The sequence below is a fragment of the Scardinius erythrophthalmus genome, assembly GCF_964197995.2.
Source record: "Scardinius erythrophthalmus genome assembly, chromosome: 9".
NCBI classification, from domain to species: Eukaryota; Metazoa; Chordata; class Actinopteri; order Cypriniformes; family Leuciscidae; genus Scardinius; species Scardinius erythrophthalmus.
The window spans coordinates 27,798,258-27,825,997 of NC_138229.1; the positions used below are offsets into that span (position 1 = coordinate 27,798,258).

At 38.9% G+C, this 27,740-nt stretch overlaps 2 protein-coding genes across 4 annotated transcripts in view; one reads left to right on the forward strand and one right to left on the reverse strand.

Moving 5' to 3' along the window:
* Nucleotides 1-3,630, reverse strand: part of gpr158b (G protein-coupled receptor 158b) — a gene marked incomplete at its 5' end in the record, with an annotated part of 60,242 nt that extends 56,612 nt beyond the window's left edge. Inside the window, one exon of the mRNA XM_081373440.1 lies at nt 2,732-3,630. Within this exon, the coding sequence (XP_081229566.1) occupies nt 2,732-3,630 (899 nt within the window). The remainder of the gene's footprint in view (nt 1-2,731) is intronic.
* Nucleotides 3,631-11,436: 7,806 nt separating this feature from the next.
* prtfdc1b (phosphoribosyl transferase domain containing 1b) lies at nt 11,437-27,383 on the forward strand. Of its 3 annotated transcripts, none has more exons than XR_014030715.1 (9): nt 11,437-11,535; nt 11,730-11,836; nt 12,884-13,067; nt 14,709-14,774; nt 22,773-22,855; nt 23,018-23,064; nt 23,659-23,735; nt 26,149-26,625; nt 26,993-27,383. XR_014030715.1 is itself a non-coding variant. In XM_081373684.1 (9 exons), the coding sequence occupies exons 1-9, from the start codon at nt 11,488-11,490 to the stop codon at nt 26,194-26,196; spliced, it is 678 nt and encodes a 225-aa protein (XP_081229810.1). In that variant the 5' UTR covers nt 11,437-11,487; the 3' UTR covers nt 26,197-26,762. The 3 variants fall into 3 exon arrangements, 2 of the variants coding, with proteins under 2 accessions (XP_081229810.1, XP_081229811.1); XM_081373684.1 differs by lacking the exon at nt 26,993-27,383 and adding an exon at nt 21,690-21,707 and having other exon boundaries at nt 26,149-26,762; XM_081373685.1 differs by lacking the exon at nt 26,993-27,383 and having other exon boundaries at nt 26,149-26,762.
* Nucleotides 27,384-27,740: the final 357 nt, after the last annotated feature.

A 27,740-nucleotide genomic window follows, 5' to 3' on the forward strand; every position in this document is an offset into this window, starting at 1 on the left:
GGATTAAAACACCAGGTGTAAACGGGAATGTGTCTCCCTCGTCTACTTGTGATCCGATCAAACAAAACGCATCTTAATACCAAGTGAAAACAGGGCTTAAGTGTCCAAATACCTGCAGATATGGTCATATATATAAGTAACTGTAAATTGTTCTGAAATGATTTCAAAATCTCTTATATTCTTGCCTCAAAACTAATATTCAAGCAACATAATATTGTCATATTTTTGCTATATTTGCTGGGTAAACAAGTGAACAAAATATAACCTCAGCATACATTCAGACAAAAGTCAACTATATAATTAACTGAAACTGAATTATAATATTAACTGAGAGATTGAACTGTTCTCAGGATTTGTCATAGAAATCAGGTCAGGCAGGTGTTTTAAAAGGTTGATTTAGTTAAATGGTTGATTATGATTTGACTTTTCTAACTTTAGTTAGTGTGTAATGTTGCTGTTTGAGCATAAACAACACCTGCAAAGTTACGAAGCTCAACGTTCAAAGCAAAGGGAGATATTTTCTTTTAAAGAAATTGCTTTTTAAGGACTATGTCAAATGGCTGGTAGGGACTACAGGACATTCCTACCGGGTTAGTGACATCACTAACCCTAAAATTTACATAAACCCCGCCCCCGGAACACGATTTATAGATTATCAAGACAGAATATGCTAATCAATGTCTAGAAGATAACTACACATAAGCTGCATAAATTCATCAACTAACCATACAGAAATGTTGTCTACATGGTACTTCTTCTTGAGTCTCTCCATCTTTCTAACTCCGGTTTGAACATAAAAGGCTAAACGTTTTTGAAATTTTCAGTGCATGTCTGTGTGAGGTAATCGGAGCTGCTAACAGACAGGAGCTGTTGAAGCTCCGCCCTCTGTGCTGGGAGCAGCAGCTCATTTGCATTTAGGGACAGACACAAAAATTGTGCATTTTTGCTAACCCTCAAAAAGTGACAACTTTAACATGCTATATAAAAATATCTGTGGGGTATTTTGAGCTAAAACTTCACATACACACTCTGAGGACATCAGAGATTTATTTTACATCTTGTGAAAAGGGCATTTTATTTCAATATTTAATCCCCAATACGATTTTGATATTAAATTAACTGTTACAATATATCACACTAAAAAGGATTTTTTATGCTGTTCACTGTATTTGAACAATTCATTTTGATTAAACACCAGTTTCAGGTTTCTGGTTCAAATTTGATCACTTCATGTTAAATTGACTTGAAACAGTTACTCTTTGACTTGATGTTTTCACTTTGGAATAACATGTTTCAAGTAACCCAATCAAACGGGACTTTCACTTCTTATCATGCTTTGCAAAGGTATTTGAATTGGGAGAGTAAATGTTGAAATAAAGTGTTATTTTATGCATTTTTGGCAAGATGAGAAAATGGAGAGACTTGTTAATATTTAACTTTCTATTATGATGGCATTTAAATGTTTCTGTTATGTTAGTGGTTTTGGTGGTTACCATTGTGGTGAAGTGTTGAGCTTTGTGCTTAATTGAGGATCTGCTAACAACAATTTAAATTGTTTTAATAATAAATAAATAAACACTATGGTAGTGCTCTGGATACTGGTTCCAGTATCACATCTGGACTGCCAACACTGAACACATAAGAAATATTATATAAATCACAGGAATAAACAAGAAGCATTAATTGTAGGATTAAATTTAAATGAAAACCATTTCTTTAAATTAAAACAATTCATTCATGTTAAATTAACACTATTGATTCTAGTTAGTTAGTTGTATGGTTGATTCTATTGGGGTTTGCTTATTTAAATCACATGGAACAACAGTCCATGTCTAAATCATGTTCAGCCAAAGAGCTTTTTTTGTTGTTGTTGAGTTATTGACTAAATGGTATTACCATTGTGGCAACCACATAATACGTCAACACGTGTTCAGTGAACTATAGTGTAATCTTTTTTCTCATAGAAATGTTTAGGTTCTGGTTATGTACCAACACAAAATGACTTAATAAACCAATTCAGAGAAATTACCCCATCTCCTCAACATTCATATCATGTGAATAACTGATCTAAACATTAGCATATATCTAATGTATTTGCTCAAACTAAAAACTTGTCTTACATAAACATGAAGTTGGAGTTAGTTACAAAATCTGAATTTGTGGTTCAGTCTGTGTTGATGTATAAATGCAACAATAAAAAAAAGTTAGTCAAGACAAACGTTGATGTTGGCTTAAGAAAGAAAGTCCAGAAAGTTTGCAGTAGTTTTAAATGCTTGAGTTTGAAGTACGTTTAAAGTTTGAAGGTTGCTATCAGACAGAGACAGGCTGACAGACAGACAGATAGATAGATAGATAGATAGATAGATAGATAGATAGATAGATAGATAGATAGATAGATAGATAGATAGATAGATAGATAGATAGATAGATAGATAGATAGATAAATCTTAGCATAAGTAAATGATAGATTAAATAGGTAATTTGAACATTCATCAATAAGTACTATGTTTGTGTGTATTTATTTATTTATTTATTTGTTTATTTAGTCAGTTAGTTAGTTTTGATTGTCATTTTTTATGAAGTCCGATCAGTCTAAAGGTCTGACACGAGTTTGGTGGTTGTATCTTTAAAGCTCTAGGATGAGCTGAGTATTATTAATATTAATAATAATGTTAATAATAATAATAATGTAAAGCTTAAATCAATAGCAACATAGATAACATTGTCTTACCTAAACTCTGGCGCCGTGTTATTCTTCAAGCCATAGAAACCTGCGGAGAGAGTTAAGAGCCAGTGCGGCACAAAACTGCCGTGCTTGCACTCTAGATAGGGCGCAGACCACTTGACATGACTTCTGTCCAGAAAATATCCGCCCTGGGCTGCTGGAAAGCCTCGACCTTTGGCCAGCCTCTGAGGTCTCTTTCGGTCCCGAAACTCGTTGTACCAGTCGGACTCAGACGTCCTGTTTTTAAGCCGATGGCGCGCGGAGGTGGACAGATCTTGAAGCACTATGCGCTCCTGGCCTCTGGTCGCCTGGAGGAACACCTGCGGACCAAGCGCCTCTGGAGAATCCGTGTGAAATGTGACCACTGCCCGGTGGATTTTAGGATTCCCTTCCAACATACTCGTCACCAGCGCGTGGTACCACTGGATATCCCTCCTCAGATACTGCTCCCTGGATGTGTTGGACTGCAGGAGCATGTTTAGGAAGTTGGTGGCGTGCGCCATGGTGTCGAGGATGCCGTGGAGGGAGGAGTGCGAGGCGGCGTGAGCTCCACCGCGGAGACTGCTCAGCTCGTACCGCCGTGAACAACTGACATGCTCCAGGATGGATGAGTCCCCCGTGTGCAGGAAAGCGGTGACCACCCGCGGCAGATCTTCCTCGAGCTTGTGCGCCACCGCCGCTCGCTCGGTGCTAAAGGGGTTGGAGATGGTCGTCTGCTGGTGCATCGTCTCCCCGGTGCTGTAAATCGGATATTTAGCCTTGATTTCGGGATCTTTATCGCTCTCAGACCATTCCACGTAGCCATAATTAGATCCCTTCGCATTTCCCAACAGCAGAAGAAGGTAGAGCAGGAATGCATCCATTCCTCGACGCCAACAAGGACCGTGAACATTCTCCATTGACATTCACTTCATGAGTGCGCCCATTCCTCAGCTCAACGTAAACAGACGCGCATTCTCAAAAGTTCCTCAACTCTAATGCTTCAGTCAGACAAAAACACACACCGACCACTCCACCCACGTCTGTAGATAAACGGACATTCTGTGGATCGAGCGCGTCAAGCCTCATGCGTGTAGATTTAAGAGCAATCGACTGTGGCAAATATCTTCAGCATCGTTTCTGCCGTGGGTTACTATAGCGTTCACTACTACCATCAGTAACGAATGCTCGCTCGGAGCTGGCGGGGGGCTGATTGTTTCCAAAAGCCTCTTTCCCTCGTTACTGGAGACTTGAGAATGGTCTTCGTTCGCCCCTGCCAATCTTGTGCACTTGGGTGGGGTGAAGCGAGACAAGGGATGTTGGTACGGGATGTTCTCATGGGAATATGTTGCATGTTACATTCTTATATAATTATATATAATAATTATAATTATATAATGGTGACATTTTATTTTTTTATGGAATATTGCATTATTATAAATGATTTATCCATGCACATAATTATTTTTTAATTCATGTGCCCTCTTAACCCTCTGGGCTTCTTCATAATTGGGTCACACTTAGCTTCCTCCCGCCCGAAAACGGGCGAAGCCTTAAAATTGTACTTAACTTTGTCCTAGGATAACCAATCAAATATTGTTTTGTTCTATAATGTTTTCTGATTATTATATAGAATTTTTAGAATTTTTTATGATACTTTGCATTAATTATGTAATTTTTATGAGCTATTTTTTCCATTAGAATTAATATATATATTTTTATTTTTTTTATTTTATTTTATTTTTCAATAAATGCAACATTTCACATCAAAATAGAGTGCAGGCCTAAAAAAAAAATATTTCAAGTGAGAAGAGCGCCACCTAGTGGCTTCAAAATTTATTAATTTGTGTCATGTCCTATAACCGCCCATAGGCGGCCTATAGCTTTTTTATTTATTTATTTGATTTATTCCCATTCGGAAAGAAAACAATTTATTACTAATCAACCACTGAATGGAACAACACACATTATCATTTTAAAGCTTAGAATCTCAGTGTACCAAGTGTACCGCCAGCAGGCGCAACCTAGCTGCGAAAATATTTATTACCATATTTTTCAAAAATCTTGCCTTGATAAACACAAAGTTGATGTCATTTGAAAGCTTAGAGTCTGAACTTTACAGTGAATGTATCCACTTTGAAAAACTCTTAAGTATTGCTGAGTTATTTGCTGATACATAGAATTTCTCTTTTTTTCATAATCTATAAAATAATGTACTGCAATGTGTCAAAAACATCATACAGCTCATGAAACATTCTCAGATAATTGAAAATGGCACTTCATTTTTTACAGCATATTATTACAATTAAAATGAGCCCAAAATTAACATAATCTATTGCTTTTATGACAAGATATTCTTCATGGAGAAAAAAATTGCCCATGAGGGGGTGTGAAAGACTGTACAAAAAGGCTATCTCTTTTCAAAATGCTGTAATTTTTGATTCCTTTATCCAAAAATTATTATTTTTTTATCCAGATGCAGCTGACATGCAGGGGGACTTCACTAAAAAAGAATTTTCCTCCTACCTTATTTCCTTCCTGAGTTATTCCATGACAAATATGAAAGATATGCAAAATCATAATAAAAATTATATATATATATTGTCTTTTATCCACCGTTTCTTGGCGGGACAATGTCCAAATGTAATGTAATTTATATTTTCAAAAAATTTTAAAAGAGTTCTTTCAAACGATACCTACCTTTTGACTCTCCTTGCTATAGTTTTGGAGTTATTATGATTATATTATTTTTATATAGTTTGGGGCAAAATGTGCTGTTTCAGTCTTACCAGTTCATTTCTCTGTGTGTGTGTGTGTGTGTTTGTGTATGTGGGTGTGTGTGTGTGGGGGGGAGGGTGTCTTTTTTGCACTCTTGATGTTCTAGAGTGTCACCCCTTCATTGCTGTACACTTTTTTTCAGCACAGTGGCTGATCTGTAGCTTGTACCACCAAAAGTTTCTCTGAGTTTTCCTATTTTTTCGTATTTCCCATTCATTTCCTATGTCGCCCGTTTTCGGGCGGGAGGAAGCTAAGTGTGACTTTTTTTTTTACGACCCTTTAACATATCAGAATCATCTCCTTGATTTTTTTGTGTGTTCATATAGGTAATAAAAGAAAAGTCACCAAGTTGCAAAAAAATTAAACAATTCGAAACATTCAAGTTTTCGCCCGTTTTCGGGCGAAGAAGCCCAGAGGGTTAATCTTTAATCAAAACAACTACCCCTCCCGCTTGCAGAGACTTCTCTTCTCTGACGTGTTTACTGGCGTGAGGGCGGGACAACCTGTCACTCACATGCAGGGGCGTAGCAACCGGGGGGGACGGGGGGGACACGTCCCCCTCACTTTTAGAAACCGGTGATTCTGTCCCCCGCATTTTTTTTTTTCGGACAAATGCACTGATTAAAACAATTTTTAATATAAAAATAAAAAATAACCAGGCAATCACCGAAAACGTGTGTGGATGGATGGATGGATGGATGGATGCGTGTGGAGGAATGGATGATTCTGTTTTATTTCATTTGATGTAAGTGGCGATTGATAGCCTATAGTTGATAATAATATAGGCCTAATGTGCGCTGTCGAGGCTCGTGAAGTTATAACATTTTAGAAACAATATAGCCTAGTTAAGAAACAATATATAGCTAGGCTACACACGACCAGCTGTTTTCCTGAATGCCATCAAGATTGAAACCGTGACTGGTTTCATAACAGTTCAATAAACAAACAGTTAAAATTAACTTACAATAATTTTACTTGATGTACTCAAAAATGTACTCACTTACATTTTAGTCGCAATGACTGTTTTTGCTCTGTTTCATCAGCGAAAATAGTCCCAAACAAAGATCACAGCAGAACGCGCATCTCACAGCAACACTCGTTGCATTACTGAATGATTCAGCGTTTTGAACAAATCGGTTGAGTCAAAGATTCAATTACCCATTCATAAACTGCCTCATTCTGAATAAATCAGCCGTTTGAACGAATCGTTTGAATGAATGACTCAATGACTCGCTCATTAAGACGGTCGCCTGCCGCCTCCTACTGGCGGTTTAGTTTCATAAAGTATCATTCTTTTCAACATTCCTTATTTGTATATTCAAAAATATTTAAAATAATCTAATTTAATACAGTTATATTTTTTCAATGTAAATTATTTAATTTGATTGGTAACCGCCTAGTGTCTTATTATTTTAATTGAATATATTGATCAAATTTAAGAATTTAAAATGAAAGATGGAGCATAAAATTAGGGGGAAAATGCCTTTATAAAAGGTACAAAAAAAATTGTGTTTTCAAACAGTGATGTAATGAAACATTGACAATTTAAGTTTGAAGGGAGTAAAGCCTCTGTTTAGGCTATAAGGAAATGTAATTTTGCCAAAAGAAGAACTTTTATTTTAAATAAATGTTCATTTTAAATCAGCCTACTTCAGTGTGATATGTTACCATAATTTGAATAATTTGATACCAGAATTTGAATAATTGTAATGTGATGATCAGATGCAGATATCTAAATCAGAGAATATCATCGGGCGGTTTGCGGGTGGATTATTTATTTTTAACAGTGGATTCGGGTGACTCAAAGTGCACCAGATTAATGAATTTATCTTTAAAATGTACAAAATTTTCTTCCGGGGGGGCATGCCCCCGGACCCCCCTAGAGGTACCAAGCTCCACCAACAAAAATAATGTGGGAAACACATTAGGGTATATGATGATCTACAAAAAAATACACATTTAATTATCTTATTATTAAACATTATTAGGATTTTACCACCTCCGCCTCGTTTTGAGCCAGGAAAATGAACATCACCTTTGGGTCACGTCCTATGGTCACATACAGCTTTTGTCCCCCCCACTTTTATAATGGCTGCTACGCCCCTGCTCACATGACATCACAGCAATAACAAACCACAACCATCCAATCAATTCTCAAACCTTTTGAACCTGCACAGTAAAAAAATGATGTACAATGTCATGTTAATGTAAAAAATGTACAGTAAAAAAAAAAAAAAAAATGTTAACCTGACAAATTTACTGTAAAGTACTATACAAATGTGTGAATTACCTTATAATTCATTCAGAAAATGTCTACATTTCAGAAAATTATGTTGTAACCTTTTTTTTTTTTTTTTTTTTACAATTTGACAGGGTACAATTAGATGCATATTTTTTTATATAAAAGCCATGCAGCATGACCTATGCAGCATCCTGTGGCTGTTATGATTATATTGAGGGACATCAAAATATACCCACAAGGATAGTAAAACTTGAAATCACCTATTGCCAGGATTCATCAACTGCCTCAGAATAAAGGCAATAGAAAGTCATATAATCTACAATATTGGGAATTTGTACACCCATGTCTAAAGTGCAACATTATGACATATACCAATTTTAGGCTCATTTCAGCAATGCTAAATGGCAGCATAACTTAACAAATGGCACCATAATGTTTTGTACACCGTAAATAAACAGGAATAGCAATTTCGTGTGTGAAAAAATTAGTACATCCCTACATTTAACACTACATGAAGTGCATAAGATTTGAATTAAATGAAAACATGAGTAAAGCGAAAGGCTATTGGTCTATTGTAAACCTCAGTAAATTGGTCTGATTTCATCATAAGCATTGAAGTACCACGATCCATGATGGCACCATCATGCCAAGGTTAAAGCCAATTATTTATAGCCAATTGTAAGCTATTTAAGACCCACCTACATATCTGGTCTGAATGTCAACATGGAAAAAGGTTCTCAAAATTGTTTTAAAAAAATGTCAAGGCAATGTAGTTCCAAGGTCTTCAGGAAGAACAGGCCGTCTGTAATGTGGCCACACAACCTCATGTTTGGCAAAAAAAAAAAAACACTGCATTTGAGAAAAAGAACCTCATGCACCTGTGAAGCGTTGAGGTTTTCGCCATGGCATTTCATAAAGAATTGTATTGCAAACCAATTCAACATAAACAGAGCATAAAGAGCATATATCGACATTAAAAATGTTTTGCAATCATGTAGTTTTAACATGTTATTATTACTTAAAGTAGGCTATTCGATTTTTATTCTTTAAAATGTAATTATCTGATTATTATTTTTAATATATTTAAAACATGTATAATTTTTTTAACGATTTATTATTATTATCCCCTTCAGACCTGAATTATGTTTAAAGTTTCTGAAAAATATAAAAGTACATTTTCCCAGCTCATGAGACTTCTATAAATGAGACCAAATACATTTTTTTTTTAAATGTTTGGCTTTAATTGTAATTTTTTTTGTCCATTTCAATGGACGTCAGGTCAAAACAGGTGTACTTCACAAAAATGTACCAACATAAAATTAAATAATAAACATAACAATTGTTAGTATATACTTAAAGCTTTTTCTCAAGGTCAAAAACTTTTCAACAGTATACCATTTCAACTTTAATTTTGAGGTTTTTGTTTTACAGATTGCACATTGTTTGTAACAAACTAAATATCTTAGAATCAATCAATATGGTCATGTTAGAGTCATTTTCTTTGCGCATCTTTCTTTTTTTAGATCAAAAACTAACAACATTACAACATTTCAACTTTATTTGTAAGGTTTTTGCTTTATAGATCGCTCATTTGTTTATTCATAACAAAATAAACCAATCAAAATCAATCAATGCATTCATGTTAGAGTAATTTCCTGTGTGAATCTTTGAAACAATTTCTCTGTTAACGATTTTCTTGTATTTCTACAGTACATTACTGGCAGCACGGTTGCCAGCAAGTTACTGTATTTCGATTTCCAGTAACTGTACTGTAATTCACTTTACAGTACACAAGATCAGTACTGTAAACTACCAAATAGTACTTTACTGTATTTTTACTGTATTTCGTCATTTGTTCTGCTTTTGCTGTAATTAATTATACGGTATTGTACTGTAATATCTATATTGATACATTACTGCTAAATATTATCATAATTTTCAAAATAATTACTAATAATGATAATATTATATCATCATAATATAATATGTAGTTGTAAGGAAAATATAGGCTATAGTAGGAAAAAATATTATGGAAGTCAATGGCTACTGTCAACTGTCTAGTTACCGACATTCTTTAAAATATCTTCTTTTGTGTTCAGCAGAATAAAGAAACTCACACAGATTTAGAAAACTTGAGTAAGTGATGACAAATATCATTTTTGGGTGTACTATACCAATAAAGGATAGTTCACCCAAAAATTAAAATTAACCCATGATTTACTCACCCTCAAGCCATCCTCTGTGTATATCGTTCTTCTTTCAGACGAATACAGTCGGAGTTATAATAAAAAAAGTCCTGGCCTCTTAAGGTTTATAATGGCAGTGAATGGTTGTTTCTGTTTTGGAAACCCATAAAAGTGCATCCATCCATGATAAAAGTGCTCCACATGGCTCTGGGGGGTAAATAAAGGCCTTCTGATGCGAAGCAATGCGTTTGTGTAAAAAAAAAAAAATTCATATTCAAGTTACGCTTTAGATTTAAGTCAAATCCGTATGTTCGTTTGGCCGGAAGCTAGTCATTTGACTTTATACAGTTATAAATATGGATATTTTTCTTACATCTCCATCTTCCTCCTCATCACTCCACATAAAGTCAACATCTGAGATATTTCCATCAGCTATATGTTCAAGCACTTCAAGAACTATATATTCTGCATATGAAAAAGTTTCAAAAATGTATCGGTACTGTGATGTAGATTTTTTATATAAGAAATTGCAATCAGCATTACTGGACTTCAGTTACTGGAATGTGATTTCAGTAACAGGCTTTTGAACCCACTGTCCATTCTAATGGACAGACACATTTGAAAAAACCCTGATTTAAAATTTGCAATTCTACAATCGATTTTTAACTTTAATTAATAAGTTAAATCTTTCTATTTTACATACAAACTATGAAATACTGGCAAACATATATATTTTTTTTTAAATAAAACCATAGAAAATGTTGCTTGCTTCTGTGTTTGGAGTGAAGTGCTGACATGCTTCTCTTCAAAGTAGTGTTTTTTTTTATAATTACATGCAGAGCTTTACTGCCATTTGATTGGATGACAAGCGTCCAATCTAATGGACTACTACAGGCTTTAAACTAGGTGAAATGCTCCAGAAGTAAAAAAAAGGGGGGTTGACATCATGTGATGTCCATTGTAATGGACGCAGGGTCTGAACGGGTTATAGAAATGATATGGCCAAAAAGCATGTGGACACTCCCAACAGGTTCGACTATTCCAGCCACGTTTGTGAAGACAAATTTGAATGCGTTATTCAGTGAAAAGCAGACAAGCAATAGACTTTATTTAATTACGGAAAGTAAAATGCACCATAAGCAATCACCACTGTTGGCTGTAACGGATAGTATGTATACTATGTAAGGTTTAAAAGTGGACCGCTGCATTCATTGCACCTCATTCTCATTGGCTGATTTCCACTAATGGCACTGACGTAGGCTACCCCACTGGTGATGTACACTGCACAGCTTTTCATGAGGGCAACTGAACAGTGAAGCTGACACAGTCAGCAACGTACGATAAATATAAATAATACATAATTAATGACTTCAGATAAATATGTAATTACAAAAGACAGAGATTGCACGAAACCCAGACTTTCTCACTTGCACCCACATACCAATACGCCAAGCTCCGTCACCGGTGACACCCATACTGTGCGCTACCGATGACGTCATCAACAATACCGATGTGGACGGGACGCGAGAAGAGTTCAATTCATTCGTGGGGTACTCAACGAGCTGCAGGAATCCAACATGGCAGGATGGGAACGCAAACAAACAGACACGGATAAAGGAATTGTGGTTTGTGCGCAAAAACTAAAAGCATCGCAAAAGAAATTACGTAACTCATCTAGTGTACTCATTTTAGTGTAAAACCATCCGAAGCTGACGGATTTCACTTCATTGGAAACTTTGTAATCATACTGTAAAAGTAGATAACACGGCGCTGAAACTTTGTAACACGTGAAAATAAAATGCATGTGCCTCCTTTATAGATCCCAGATGACTGGCCCGGGCACCCGCTGGATCTCTTCACCTACCCCGAGCATTACTCTGAGGATCTGGACTGTGTCTACATCCCACATGGAGTTATCATGGACAGGTACTGTAAATGTAATTAAGGCGCCATTTAGACACTTACCGATGACGTCCACCATGCAGACCAGACTGTATTTGTTTTTTAATTTTTCCAAATATTTTTAGACCTTTGGAACCTACTGCATATGAACAAATGACACAATATTTGTAATATAAGCTAGCTTTATATTTGAATAGATTTAACTTTATATTAAGTTTTTTTAAAAAAATTCAGCAATGCAACTTTTTTGAGATTTCAAATGCCTTTATTTGCAGTATTTAGAACTACAGTGATTTACAGCATAATGCTTCTGTGTTTAAGTTTATAATTGTGCTGTCAAATTAATTAATCACATTTAACATAAGTTTGTCTATATATACAGTATATGTGTTTATATATATATATATATATATATATATATATATATATATGTGTGTGTGTGTGTGTGTGTATATATGCATACACTCACACATATTTGCAAATTTCTATGTTAGATGCAATTTAATCAATATGACTACTAATTTATTCTGAAATCAGTGTTTCTTAATGTCATACGAAGGTATTTTGAGATTACATTTTTTTTTTATGTTAGCAAATGTTTGCTAAAATTGTGTGGGATATTAACTTGCACGTGGGTTCATTTTGCAATTACTCTACAATTATCAGTGACTTTCATTAAGCATTTGTATTACAGGCTTGTTAGCTTGTCATTTTTATAATTTTACTAGTGAAATGAAAAATCAGCTTTTTACATCCAGCTTTTTAAATTCCAAAGGAATTTTTGCAGGGTTCCTATAACCCTAACCTTATCTTAAAGGATCATAATTATATAAGATAAGAATAAGAAGTATGTAAGATCCTGCTGTATTAGTAGGTATGGTTCTAAATTATGAGGATACATTTCAAATTGGATACCTTAAGGATTATTTGACCAGGAATATTTGCCTTGTGAAGCATATAGACATAGGCTTTAATGTTTTTTCTTCTTCTGAGAATTTAACATGAAAACCTAACATTTTTGGATCAAAATGGAGAGTTAGACTTTGTTGTGCTGTCATGGGTTTCTTCCAGGACCGAGAGACTGGCAAGAAATATCTTGGAAGATCTTGGCGATCATGACATTGTGGTGTTGTGCGTGCTGAAGGGAGGTTTTCAGTTCTGTGCTGACCTGGTCGACTGCATCAAAGTCCTGTGCCGAAACTCCAACAAAACCCTTCCCATGAGGGTGGACTTCATACGTCTCAAGAGCTACCTGGTGAGCACACTTGGAGTTTAGTGTTCTTGATCCTGCTTTTCCATTTTCTACTGATTTTGAGTACGTAGCAAATATAAAGTGATTTTCTTAAACGTTTTATATGCTAAAACAACCACGAAACTGCTTGGATCATATGATGAATCACAAGTTTCTTTCACACACTTGCACACAGACACAACCATTTACTTTTACAAATGCCACTTTGTTTCTGATTATCTCAGCATGGCTTCACAGTGCTAATGAATCATCTACTTCATGCATGCGGATTGCTGTGTGAAGCCAGACATAAAACAAAAGCTAAACTAACCAGCATTTAAAAGTTTGGGGTTGGTAAGATTAAATTAAAGGGATAGTTCACCCAAAAGTGAAAATTCTGTCATCATAGACTCACCCTCAAGTTGTTTCAAACCTGTATGAATTTCTTTTTTCTGCTGAACACAAAAGAAGATATTTTGAAAAATGTCTGTAACCAAACAGTTGATGTGTCCATTTACTTCCATTGTATTTTTTTTCCTACTATGGAAGTAAATGGACACATCAACTGTTTGGTTTACAGACATTTTTCAAAATATCTTCTTTTGTGTTCAGCAGAAAAAAGAAATTCATACAGGTTTGAAACAACTTGAGGGTGAGTATATGATGACAGAATTTTCATTTTTGGGTGAACTATCCCTTTAATTTCATGAAAGAAGTCTTTCATGCTCATGCTCACCAAAGCTTCTTTGTAAAAACAGTAAAATTGTGAAATATTATCACAAGTTAAAATAACTGTTTTCTGTTTTAATACATTTTTTAAATGTCATTTATTCCTGTAATGGCAAAGCTGCCATTATTTCAGTCGTCAGTGTCACATGGAAACAGTTGTGCTGCTGCTTAATATTTTTATGGCAACCAAAATAGGAATTTGGAAATGGAAATTCAGAAATGGAAAACATTTTTTAAAATGTCTTTACTGTCACTTTTAGTTGACATTAATTAATTTTAGGGAAAAAAATCATATCCCAAACCCTTGAACAGTAGTGTATATTTTCTTAGTACACTTTCCTGGTCTTATTTTACATGTTGTTTTTACATTAATAGAGAACTAATAATATGGCTGCAGGTCACTCAAATATATGCAAAAGGCCTAGTTTCTCTCCAGTTTTGCTTCATTTCTGACTAATAAAATGTGATTGTTGTTGATGAATGTTGACTGCGTTGTTTGTATTTAGTCAACAGAGGGCGTCATGACTTTATATTTGTCATGCTCCGTGTTTGTCAGTTGATTTCCCATATAATCTTTGAAGGCATTTTTTTTCTCAGCATTGCTGACATTTTTTAACTAAAGTCTATGGTTGTTAAACCCAGGCAGATCTAGGAGAACTTTTATTTATTGTATGTTAAATCGCTTTGCCTGGAAAGCATCCACTTATTCCACTTATTCATCCACTTACTCATTAAATAATAATAGCATGTAACTAACTTGATGTAATGTCTAGGCTTGGCTCATTGAAAGTAGATAATACAAATATTTCCATGACACATTGGTCCCAGTAAATATGTACTAAATGTTGTATTTTCATTTTGATTTTAGTTTTTTTACACGAAACAAGAAATATAATACTAATAATATTTAACTTGTTCATCTTGTTTTCCGACCAGAATGACCAGTCAACTCCAGATCTCCACATAGTAGGAGCAGATAACCTGTCTGTGCTGAATGGAAAGGTAAAACATTCTCAGCCTTTTCATCAAACCTGTCCAAATAACTATGCAAAAATGAGAAATAAAAAAAATAAAGTTTTTTGACTTTGAGGTGAAATGTGACCTTGACATATTTTCTTGAAACACGCCTTTTAAATGTTATTTAAATTAATAAAGCAAAAATGAAAGTTAGGAGCACTGTAAGAAAATTTACTTTAAATCTAGTTTTTGAAAGATAAATGGTCAAAACTGACTAATCTGTTTCTGTGAAACATGTTTAACAGATCAAAGGAAGACATGCAAAATTTAAATGTTTATATTACTTACACATTAATATATTTTCAATAGACATACTCTATCTATTTGCTCTTTTTTTTCCACCGTCCAAACAAACAGAATTTGAGTTAAGTATATATAAATAAAGTGCGTGTATATATATATATATAATATAACACACACACACACACACACATAGTGTTAGGGATTTTTAAAAGTAATGCGTTACTCCCTAAAAAGTAACTAATTGTGTTACTTTTAATGGAGAGTAATGTGTTGCGTTACTTCTGCGCTACCTTTTCTCACCTGGGCTGGGCTAGCTTGTTTGCTTTGATAAAATAAACCTAAGTTCTATTTTTGGCAAACATAAAGACCTTTTCACACCAAAAGTGAAACGAATAAGCCTCAGGCTGAAGGAAATGCAGCTTCATTCCTGTACAGTAGAGGGCACAGCTCAAACAAACCTGCCATTGTGGACTGCAGAAGAATAGGATGCAGGTTATGAAAGTTCAGCACTCGTTGAGGCTGCGTCCCCTGGCTGCCACGTCATCAAGTCTTAATTAGAAGGATCTTTGGAAGGCTGCCTTCATTTCACATCCTTTATTCAGCTAATTCTGAAGGATGCATCAAGTGTATCCTTCGCATCCTTTAATCACCCACAATCCTTCCAAATCCAAATACTTAATCATAGAATAATTCCAAATCATAACAAATAACTGATGAAAAACGAGTCTGCACTGAGCTTGTCTGCGTTCATTATGAAATGGAAGACAAAAATAATATTATTTTTAATTATTATAATACATGTTATCTTTTGTTTTGGGGTAAATTAATTACATAAAGGAATTACAAAAGTTCAATTCAAAATGAAAATTTTGTCATCTACTCACCCTCAAGTTGTTTCAAACCTATATGAATTTCTCTTTTCTGTTGAAACCAAAGGAAGATATTTTGAAGAATGAGCCAAACGGTTGATGGACCCCATTGACTTCCATAGTATTTTTTTTTTCCTTCTATGGAAGTCATTGGGTCCATCAACTGAGCATTATATCAAATCAGCATTAGAATGATTTCTGAAGGATCATGGGACACTGAAGACTGGAGTAATGGCTTTGCATCACATCCAGCTTTGCAGCTTTTTAAAGTATATTAAAATAGAATTAAAAAACAAATAAATTGCAGCCTTGATGAGCATAAGAGCAACAGCTATTTTCCAATCTTTCCAATCATTATTGTTACGGGGCGAACAAGACATGAGGCGTGCGGATCCATGTGCAAGCTTTTATTCATAAACATAGTAAACAGGCAGGGTCAGACAACGGCAAGCAGGTTTAGTTAGGGCAAGACACAAGAGAAATCCTAGGGCAAGCGTGGGTCTACGATTAGCAAACAATATCCAACAGGGCCAGGCAGAGAGATAATCCAGGTACACAAGCAAAGATCCAAACGAGGGGCAAACAGAGTCCAAAGGGCAAGGCAGAGGGTTAATCCTGGAAACACGGGCAGATGTCAAAACACAAGAAAACAGGCAAGGCATAAACAACTCGGCTCCGTAGAGTAGCTATCGCTAGGATAAGCGCTAAACAATACTCGGCGATCACAGAGAGAAAGTCCAAGGCTTATAAAGAGTGTAACTGGTGATAGTGATTGTGAGATAGTTCTCAGCTGGGAGAGTGATTAGTGTAATCAGCTGGGTGTGTCGTCCGTGCAATGAATGATGGGAAATGCAGTCCAGTGTGCTGTGTGAGTCAATATGATGGAGAAGCGACCTCTGGTGGCTATCGGGCAGAAGGCCACAGACCGGATTCGTGACAGAGCCCCCCCACAAGGAGCGGCTTCCAGACGCTCCAATACAATCCAGGAGGGTGGTGGAGCGGAGGCGGACCCGGGGGCGGGCTAGAGGGCCAGGCCCGTTGAGCGGAAGAAGGCCCAGAGATTGCAACAGGACGGCAGACCCGGACGGAGCAAGCTGTGCAGGCGACCAGGGCGGGTCAGGTTGTGCAGGCGACCAGGGCGGGTCAGGCTGTGCAGGCGACCAGGGCAGGTCAGGCTGTGCAGGCGACCAGGAAGGAGATGACCCTTCGGGCGGCCATGGCGGAGACGACCCCTCGGGCGGCCACGGCACAGGAACAGACACCGGCTCAGGAACTGGAACTGGATAAGACACCGGCTCAGGAACTGGAACAGACACCGGCTCAGGAACTGGAACAGACACCGGCTCAGGAACTGGAACAGACACCGGCTCAGGAACTGGAACAGACACCGGCTCAGGAACTGGAACAGACACCGGCTCAGGAACTGGAACAGACACCGGCTCAGGAACTGGAACAGACACCGGCTCAGGAACTGGAACAGACACCGGCTCAGGAACTGGAACAGACACCGGCACAGGCACTGGAACTGGCACCACCGGAACAGGCACTGGAACTGGCACCACCGGAACAGGCACTGGAACTGGCACCACCGGAACAGGCACTGGAACTGGCACCACCGGAACAGGCACTGGAACTGGCACCACCGGAACAGGCACTGGAACTGGCACCACCGGAACAGGCACTGGAACTGGCACCACCGGAACAGGCACTGGAACTGGCACCACCGGAACAGGCACTGGAACTGGCACCACCGGCCCAGGCACTGGAACTGGCACCACCGGCCCAGGAACAGACACCACCGGCCCAGGAACAGACACCACCGGCCCAAGTGTGTGCGTAGCCCACACACACCACATGGCTGTGGCCATAATGGCCAGTGTCGCGGTCACTGAGGGCTCAGGAACAGACGCCACCGGCTCAGGCTCAGGAACAGACACAGGCTCGACGGCGGCCATCTTGTCAGGGGACACAGGCTCGGCAGGTGTGACGTGAACAGGCTCAGCGGCGGCCTTCTTGTCCGAAGACACAGGCTCGGCAGGCGTGACGTGAACAGGCTCGGCGGCGGCCATCTTGTCCGAAGACACAGGCTCGGCAGGCGTGACGTGAACAGGCTCGGCGGCGGCCATCTTGTCCGAAGACACAGGCTCGGCAGGCGTGACGTGAACAGGCTCGGCGGCGGCCTCCGGGACAACGGCGGGCTGCTTGGGGACGGCCTCCGGGACGATGGCGGGCTGCTCGGGGACGGCCTCCGGGTCATTGGGGAGGCCGGAGGTCTTCCTCCTCCTCCGCCATCTTCGATGATGAGGTGCAGGTTCAGGTCTGGACGGAATTAATGGCGTATGGAGCTCTGGGCTAGGCAGCGGCGATAAATTCTCTGGGCTGGGCAGCGGCGATAAATTCTCTGGGCTGGGCAGCGGCGATGCATTCTCTGGGCTGGGCAGCGGCGATGCATTCTCTGGGCTGGGCAGATCCAGCGATGAGGGCTTTGTGCTGGGCAGATCCAGCGATGAGGGCTTTGTGCTGGGCAGATCCAGCGATGAGGGCTTTGTGCTGGGCAGATCCAGCGATGAGGGCTTTGTGCTGGGCAGATCCAGCGATGAGGGCTTTGTGCTGGGCAGATCCAGCGATGAGGGCTTTGTGCTGGGCAGATCCAGCGATGAGGGCTTTGTGCTGGGCAGATCCAGCGATGAGGGCTTTGTGCTGGGCAGATCCAGCGATGAGGGCTTTGTGCTGGGCAGATCCAGCGATGAGGGCTTTGTGCTGGGCAGATCCAGCGATGAGGGCTTTGTGCTGGGCAGATCCAGCGATGAGGGCTTTGTGCTGGGCAGATCCAGCGATGAGGGCTTTGTGCTGGGCAGATCCAGCGATGAGGGCTTTGTGCTGGGCAGATCCAGCGATGAGGGCTTTGAGCTGGGCGGAACCAGCGGCGAAGAGGGCTCTGAGCTGGGCGGAACCAGCGGCAAAGAGGGCTCTGAGCTGGGCGGAACCCGCGGCGAAGAGAGCTTCAAGGTCGACGGAATAAAAGGAAACAAAAGCTCTGCGGGCATGACGCTATCTGTCACAGGCGCAGCGGGCATAACGCTCACAGTCTCAGGGGCGGCGGGCATGACGCATACTGCCTTGGCTTCGGCAGATCTGGCGTGAAGTGCAGGCTCGGCTGGACTGGCGTGAAGTGCAGGCTCGGCTGGACTGGCGTGAAGTGCAGGCTCGGCTGGACTGGCGTGAAGTGCAGGCTCGGCTGGACTGGCGTGAAGCTCTAGCTCGGCTGGACTGGCGTGAAGCTCTAGCTCGGCTGGACTGGCGTGAAGCTCTAGCTCGGCTGGACTGGCGTGAAGCTCTAGCTCGGCTGGACTGGCGTGAAGCTCTGGCTCGGCTGGACTGGCGTGAAGCTCTGGCTCGGCTGGACTGGCGTGAAGCTCTGGCTCGGCTGGACTGGCGTGAAGCTCTGGCTCGGCTGGACTGGCGTGAAGCTCTGGCTCGGCTGGACTGGCGTGAAGCTCTGGCTCGGCTGGACTGGCGTGAAGCTCTGGCTCGGCTGGACTGGCGTGAAGCTCTGGCTCGGCTGGACTGGCGTGAAGCTCTGGCTCGGCTGGACTGGCGTGAAGCTCTGGCTCGGCTGGACTGGCGTGAAGCTCTGGCTCGGCTGGACTGGCGTGAAGCTCTGGCTCGGCTGGACTGGCGTGAAGCTCTGGCTCGGCTGGACTGGCGTGAAGCTCTGGCTCGGCTGGACTGGCGTGAAGCTCTGGCTCGGCTGGACTGGCGTGAAGCTCTGGCTCGGCTGGACTGGCGTGAAGCTCTGGCTCGGCTGGACTGGCGTGAAGCTCTGGCTCGGCTGGACTGGCGTGAAGCTCTGGCTCAACTGGGACTTTGACGGAAAGAGACTGTGGAACGGTGGTTTTGGCAGGACAAGACCCCGTTCGGCTAATCTTCTTGGCCCTCCGTGCTGACATGAGCGGTAGGTCCATCACGCTGGACATTAATCTATGACGTCCAGATACTGATCCGGCGATGGGCCTGATGGGTGGCATGACGTGATCCTCATCCGTGATACCCACAGTGAATAGTGAGCCAACAGTCAAAGCAAAATCAAAAAAGCCACTCAGTGATGAACGTGGACCCTCACGTCTAAGCTGAGATTGCAATGGTTGATTAATGCCATCACAAAAAATCTCAATCAAGATAATGTCCGGTAAATCAGAATAACGAGAGAAGACTAAAAACTCTCTAATATGGTTCTCTAGTGATCGTGAGCCTTGTTTGAGGGTAAACAATAGTCTTGTAGTGTCCATACCTGACAAATGTCCATCTGAAAAGTTGCTGGATCCTTGTGTGGCCGAGTATTCTGTTACGGGGCGAACAAGACATGAGGCGTGCGGATCCATGTGCAAGCTTTTATTCATAAACATAGTAAACAGGCAGGGTCAGACAACGGCAAGCAGGTTTAGTTAGGGCAAGACACAAGAGAAATCCTAGGGCAAGCGTGGGTCTACGATTAGCAAACAATATCCAACAGGGCCAGGCAGAGAGATAATCCAGGTACACAAGCAAGGATCCAAACGAGGGGCAAACAGAGTCCAAAGGGCAAGGCAGAGGGTTAATCCTGGAAACACGGGCAGATGTCAAAACACAAGAAAACAGGCAAGGCATAAACAACTCGGCTCCGTAGAGTAGCTATCGCTAGGATAAGCGCTAAACAATACTCGGCGATCACAGAGAGAAAGTCCAAGGCTTATAAAGAGTGTAACTGGTGATAGTGATTGTGAGATAGTTCTCAGCTGGGAGAGTGATTAGTGTAATCAGCTGGGTGTGTCGTCCGTGCAATGAATGATGGGAAATGCAGTCCAGTGTGCTGTGTGAGTCAATATGATGGAGAAGCGACCTCTGGTGGCTATCGGGCAGAAGGCCACAGACCGGATTCGTGACAATTATCCAATTTTCCCTTCATTAAAATGTAAAACCTTTTTTAATAATGATACCGTTTTCTCTGGGTAATTGCACTAATTTTATTTAATGGTGCCCATATTTTTCACATGTTTTTTTTTAAATTATTAACTATAATTATGATGAACCTTAAATTCAACCATTCATTTAACAATTTTTTTTTCCTTCAGTAACTGATTCTGCTATAACTCTGAATGCATGTATGTGCTCTTGTGCTAGACATGACTGAGCGGTTACAGTTCGTCAAAGGTTTATGATGTCTAATTCTTCAGTAAGAGGATTGATCTGCTCAGTTCCTCAAGTAATTGGATTTCCCAGAAGAGCTCAGGATTGTGATACAGTGCGTGACTCTGTGACACAGACGGATATCTTTAGTAAAATATCTTACTTTTTATTTACACCTGAATATGAAACCACTCTGTTTATAATCTTGGAAATATGCATGCTGGGAAATAGAGTTCATGAAGCAGTGTAGTTTATTTGGTGGTCTACACAGTAATAAACAAATTTTATACAAATGTTCAATGCTGTTTATCACATAATTGTTAAAAATAGCTCAAGGGTAAATCCCATGGAAACAGGTCACGTCTTACCCCAAAAGAAATTATATTCAAAAACGATTACGTACATTCACTCAAATTCTTATTAGTACAATGTATCCACATAGTTCACCTTTAAGTTTTGTTTTTGTAATTCCTATTATTTAATGTGGTAATTGACCTTTTTCCCACCCTTATTGTAACCTAAACAGTCTTTGTATTGTGTTTAGTTTGTGAGTTTTTGAATGCTGTGATGTTCAGTGTATTCAGTCACGCATCTCCTGTCTGTCTCTTCACATGTACTGAAGAATGTCCTGATTGTGGAGGTACGTCTGCTGTCTGTCTGGATAAACTCACTCCCTCAATCACTTTAATATCCTTTCAAATAAATAGAGGCCTTTCAGATGCTTTATAGCAAATTCCTCTGCTTTCTGCCCTGGTCAGTCAAGCATGCACCATTTTGTGCTTCTACTTATCCAAGCATTCATGCTGTGTTCATTCCATACGACTTAGAAGCCAGATGATTGTTTTTTCAGTCTTAATTGCCTTTTTTTGCAAACTTTTCGCATTTAATAATGCCATATGTTCCTTACATTTAGTTTTGATTTGATATTAAATAATAAATTCACTTGAGACAATACATCTGATTATCTTGTTTACAGTCTGATACAGCTTCAAAAGTATGTAAACGTTCACATTTCTGTAAAAACAGTTCATGCCGTTAAAAGGGACCTACATTAAATGTATTATATTTGCATGTAATGTATAATAATTCTATGATTAATACAATGCAGAGTCAGAATGATTTTTTTAAAGAAAGAAATGAATACTTTTATTCAGCAAGGATGCATTAATTGATCAAAAGTAACAGTTAAGACTTTTATAATGTTACAAAAGATTTATATTTCAAATAAATGTTCTTTTGAACTTTCTATTCATCAAAAATTCCTGAAAAAACAGTACAGTTTCCACAAAAAAATATAAAATGTACATTATAAAACATTCTTGTAATAATATTTCACAATATTACTGTTTTTTTTTACAATATTACTGCAAAATAATTTTTGATCAAGTAAATGCAGCCTTGGTAAGCATAAGACTTCTTTCATAAATTTTTATATAATATAATATACTATAGCGGGTGGTAGGACAAAATACTACACCAACCCTAATGATTGTGACTTATAGATATGGACTACAGTAATGTTTGATAAAACATTTTACAGTACAGTGAACTCAAGCATTCTAGTGTTTATTTTGTGCCTCTGCGGTGTCATTATTTCATGCAATGCCAAGACTTCTTAAGTTCTGTCGAGTGTGCCTCTTAAGCTGATAGTGTGTGACAGCCGTCTGTATTTGCCTTCATCTCAGTGTCCCCCTCCTTCCCACAGGCCATCGTGGACACTGGGAAGACCATGAAGACTCTGCTGGATCACGTTGAATCCTTCAAGCCCAAAATGATCAAAGTAGCTGGGTAAGTCAGTTCACAGACTAATAGATTAGTACAGGCCTGAGCTATACTTTTGTGTCTCCTTTACCTGGTCAGTACAGTAGGACTGTGTATGTGTGTGTATGTGCTGATATGTTTATATTATTGGTGAAGACTTGCACATATAGTGTTTTATATCTGTCACAGGTTGCTGGTGAAAAGGGTGCCTAGTGGGACAGGTTATCTGCCAGACTGTAAGTGATGATTACAAACTCTGCATAATGGCTAATGTAATTTTATATGAACTTATATAATATAATTTTTTAACTCTATAAAGCCTACTGAATCATATTTTTTAAAGTAAAAGTAAAAGGCCTTTTAGTACAATTGTAAAAATGTCCACCTTCAGGTTGTAGTTTGCTGTGAATCTTTACTGAAATTCATATAGGTAACATAACAGTAACTGTTACATTGTTAGGATTATTTCAAGATGAATTTTATCATACTTTTTGGCCATATAAACATCAGCAACTGCACCAAATTGCATATTTTTGCTCAGTTTGGACATGTGAATAAAATTGATGTGTTGTAATGAGCTCTATTTCTTACAATATGAGCCATAAAAGCCTGATGCTTTAAATATAATATTTAACAAACAAAAAAAGAAGATAAGTTTATATATAACATTTATGACTGTTATTTCATGTCAGGCTTTATAGGGTTAAACTGTAAACTGCCTGACTGTTGTTTTGTTTTTTGTTGTTTCCCCAAAAAATGTATTTTGAAAAACCAAAATATCACAAGAACAGATTCATATTTCCTTTTCTTTTATGTGCTATTTGTTCCAGATGTTGGATTTGAGATCTCCAATCGTTTTGTGGTTGGCTATGCCTTGGATTACAATGAATACTTTAGAGATCTCAATGTAAGAGCCCCTTTATCAATATTTGCCCACATTTAAACGGTTAAATGTTACATTGACTGAAACTGACATGCTGATATGTTGATTCAGTGTATAAAAAGTGTTCTTAAATATCATTTGTCACTTCTGGCAAAGAGCTTTTTGAAAGCTTATTGTGGGAATCTCCCCAAACGAGGGACTCGCTCCATATGTCTACATATTCCAAAGTCTAGAAGTGACAACTGGTGTGAGATCAGCGTGTTTCAAAGGCGCACACTTGCTGTAGAGAAATGCACAGAACTTGAAATGAGAAATTAGTTTGTTTGCTTGAACTGCGGTGACGTATATTACTGAACTAAGCCTGTAATGTCGACCCAAAGCGTGAAATGACAGACAGCTAGCAGGGTGAGAATTAGGAAGAAAAGTCTCTCTGCAGCGGCACAGTTGTCCATTTGTCTCCATTTGGAGGGCTGGTTGCTAGGGGTAAGTGAGCTGTTGTGAAAAATGACACCCACTTCAGAGAATGCCCCGGGCTGTTCAACTCAATTATCCAGCAATCTAGTATCTATCTCTCACATGCATACATCATAGACAGCAGCACACTCCCGAATCTTGTGATCTGCCTACCTAGAAAGCATTTTGTCTGTTTTTGACAGAAGTCTCTCATGCTTATCCAGACTGCATGTATCTGATCAAAATGCAATAAAAACGAACTAAACTTATTAAAAATTTAAAAATAACTACATTTTTTATTTTAATATATATATATATTTTTTCAATTTATTCCTTTGACGTCAACAAACCGTGAATGTGTGATAAATTATTGAAAATTGTTCTACTCTATTCTTCTATTATATCAATGCCCAAAAGTATTTATAAAGTTGTCTAATTAAAATTGTAGACTGTATAACATATTGTGTATTTTTATGCTTAAGTAAGGCTATTGCATCATTAGCTTAGCAGCATGCTAACACCCAAACAAAGACCAGGGCTGAATCCGAAATCGCCCCCTAAACCCTTATTGACTATTCCCTATGTTAGTCCACTAATACTGTTCACTTGACGGAGTGAATGAAAAGGAGTGAGCCAATTCGGACAGCCGTTGAGCGTACATTGTACACTCGTTATTGCAGTGCAATGTGGGATTGAATATGTGCACTCAGTAATGTCCACTATGGTTTCGGACACCACTACAAATGGCTGTCTCCTCAAATAACGCCCTATTTGAGGGTATAGGGGGCTATTTCAGATTCAGATATACAATGATGTGCACTCATATTACTAGGAGAAAGTGCAATGCGAAATAAGTCCCGCCTTCTATATAAAAGAGCCAATCACAGATTGGTAAAGTCATCACGTCACTGCCATACGTATATCCATAGATGCCTAATTAGCGTCCATTTCAATGTGCTGCTATATGTAAGCTGTCCGCCATAATGGAGCGGTCTGTGAACATTCGAGAGCGAGTTGACTGAGCGTCTGCACCCGTAGTTAGACACATGTATGAATATCCTAATGAAATGGACTCCAGAAGATGATTTTGCTAAACTAACACAATACAAGAAGATGAAGGCGTCAGCTGCCACGACATTAAAAAGTTAACAATAGTAAAATGAAAATCATTAAAAGTACTGTAGTAAAAACATGTAATATTGAGTTAATACATATAAAAACACAAAGCAACATATTCCCACCTGTGAAAGGTTATGCCATTTCTTCGGGAATTTAAATCTAGGCGGTTTCACATCATTGATTCTTACTGTGAGTGACAACACGCTGACCGTTACAAGATGGCGGGCGCGCAGAGGTGTCTGGAGACAGAAACTACAGAAACAGTCAGTGTTCTGAGACTTATGACTGCACATGCAATGCTGGTCTAGCCTGAAAAAATGCAGTTTTGTCATGATTTGGCACGTTTAGAAACAACATTTATAAAACCGTTGTTGTCAGATTTCCATGGTGATTTCAAATATGAAATTCCATCGTAAGCTTGGTGAACAGATGTTTCCCCATCCAAAAAGAGATATAGGAGCTGTCCAACTGGAACAGCTGCCTGAGCGGCATTTCAAAGATGGCCGCCAAGTGAAATGACTTGCCTTAAAGGGACCAAAATCTGTCGAGCATCTTGATGCGAGGAGTGTTTTTTGTGTAATACAGAATTGCTATCTGTGAAGACTGAAGAGTGCCATAAATCAGTCATTTTTGAGGATGTCTTTCGGTTAGTAGTGATATTTGGGCATTTAGAGACCAACTTCACCTGATTACTAAGCTTTATTGGCCACTAAACAGTGTTAGTTCTTCATTTATGTCTGTTTTGAAATCTGCTGACAGCTTTGTTAACGGATAATGAACATTTTAGCGTTTTTGTGTACATTATTGTTCTTTGCAGTTGTCCCCTTAAATGGCTTACTATTATCTCTCTCCCCCCCCCTCATAGCACATCTGCGTGATCAGTGACAGAGGGAAACAGAAATACAAGATCTGAAGATGATGATCTCACTCTTGCATGAGTATCTGAATGCTGATGGAAGGGGTCCATGGATCTCACACGGTTCTCAAACGATCCTCCTTCTTGCCTTCAATATGGACCGGTTTAATTGGCTAAGTTAGAAATGGAGTATTGGGTTACAACTGACTGAATACTGCACAGTATACATTACAGTATACATACTGCAGAAATAGCATACTGCCATACAACTATTAGTATTCTGTATGTTAGTGTTATTTAGTCAATAAAGGGATAGTTGAACAGAAGTCTTTTGGTTTTGGTGCGACATGAGGGTGATTACACTGTAAACATAAGTAATAGAAACATGTTTTTCAATTACTTTAAGCAATAATTTAACCAATTTAAACATGACGTTATATAAGATTTAACTAGGCAAGAATTAAAATTTTACTTAAATGTTAGGCAGCAACTTAAAGGGATAGTTCACTTTGAAATTAAATTTTGGTATGTTTTAGCTTACCTCAAGGGCATCCAAGATGTAGGTGTCTTTTTTTCCTGTTCGTTTTCTCACACAAACTGCTCGTTTCGGGTCTTAGGCCATCAATGTGTACTTACGATGGGGAATTGTTTAATTTGGACGATGGGGAATTGTTTTAATTTGGACTCTGTGCATGCTCTTTGAGACAGTGACCATAGACCTGCATTATATGACTGTCAGACAAGAACGGTTTGACCTAAAAATATCAAAATTGAAACTACTGCGGAAAAAAAGACACCTACATCTTGGATGCCCTTGAGGTAAGCTAAAACACACCAAGATTTAATTTCAAAGTGAACTATCCCCTTAACTTTTTTCACAGTGTAAATGATAACAATTGCGATTTTTGTGTGAACTGTGCCTTTAAGACTAAGGGGTGCTTTCATGTGTCTCATTTGTACGCCTTCAAAATAGGGTTTCATTACAATGCAATACGATGTAAATTGAGTTGTGTTCCATTCAGTAATGGGAAGTTGTTTACTTATACTGTGAATTAAATATACTTCTCACAATACTTTTTTTCATCAGCAATTGCCTTTCAGACGCTATAATATGTGAACTACAGCTTAAGAAAGTGTTGGCCAACTTTTGTGAAATTTGTTTATATTCAAGTTTACATTCATGTGAATTTTTTATACATTTTATAACCTCTTCATTTAACAACATTAAAATATTATGCATTTGTATTTATGTACGTCACTTTTTTTGCATTCTGTGTCAGAGAATACAGATGAAAGCATGCTAGTTATGGATCATTTGCTGTGGTATTGTAATGGAGAGCAGCAGTCATACTTCAGTAAGACACACTCAAACATGCCGCACACCTGTACACACACAATTGAAGTGGAACAGAGTTTGGCTGGGTGTGTGTTATGTAACAACGTCTGTTGTTCATTGTTTCCTGTGCCCAGCCTCTTTTGCTTGTCTGACTGCTGCTTGTGTTCAGTGCAGGGGCATTATGTGGTGCGTTTCTGTGAGAAACAATGTCCAGTTTCATGTGTATCTGTAAAAGCACCCTAAAGTCATGCACCACAGGTATGAC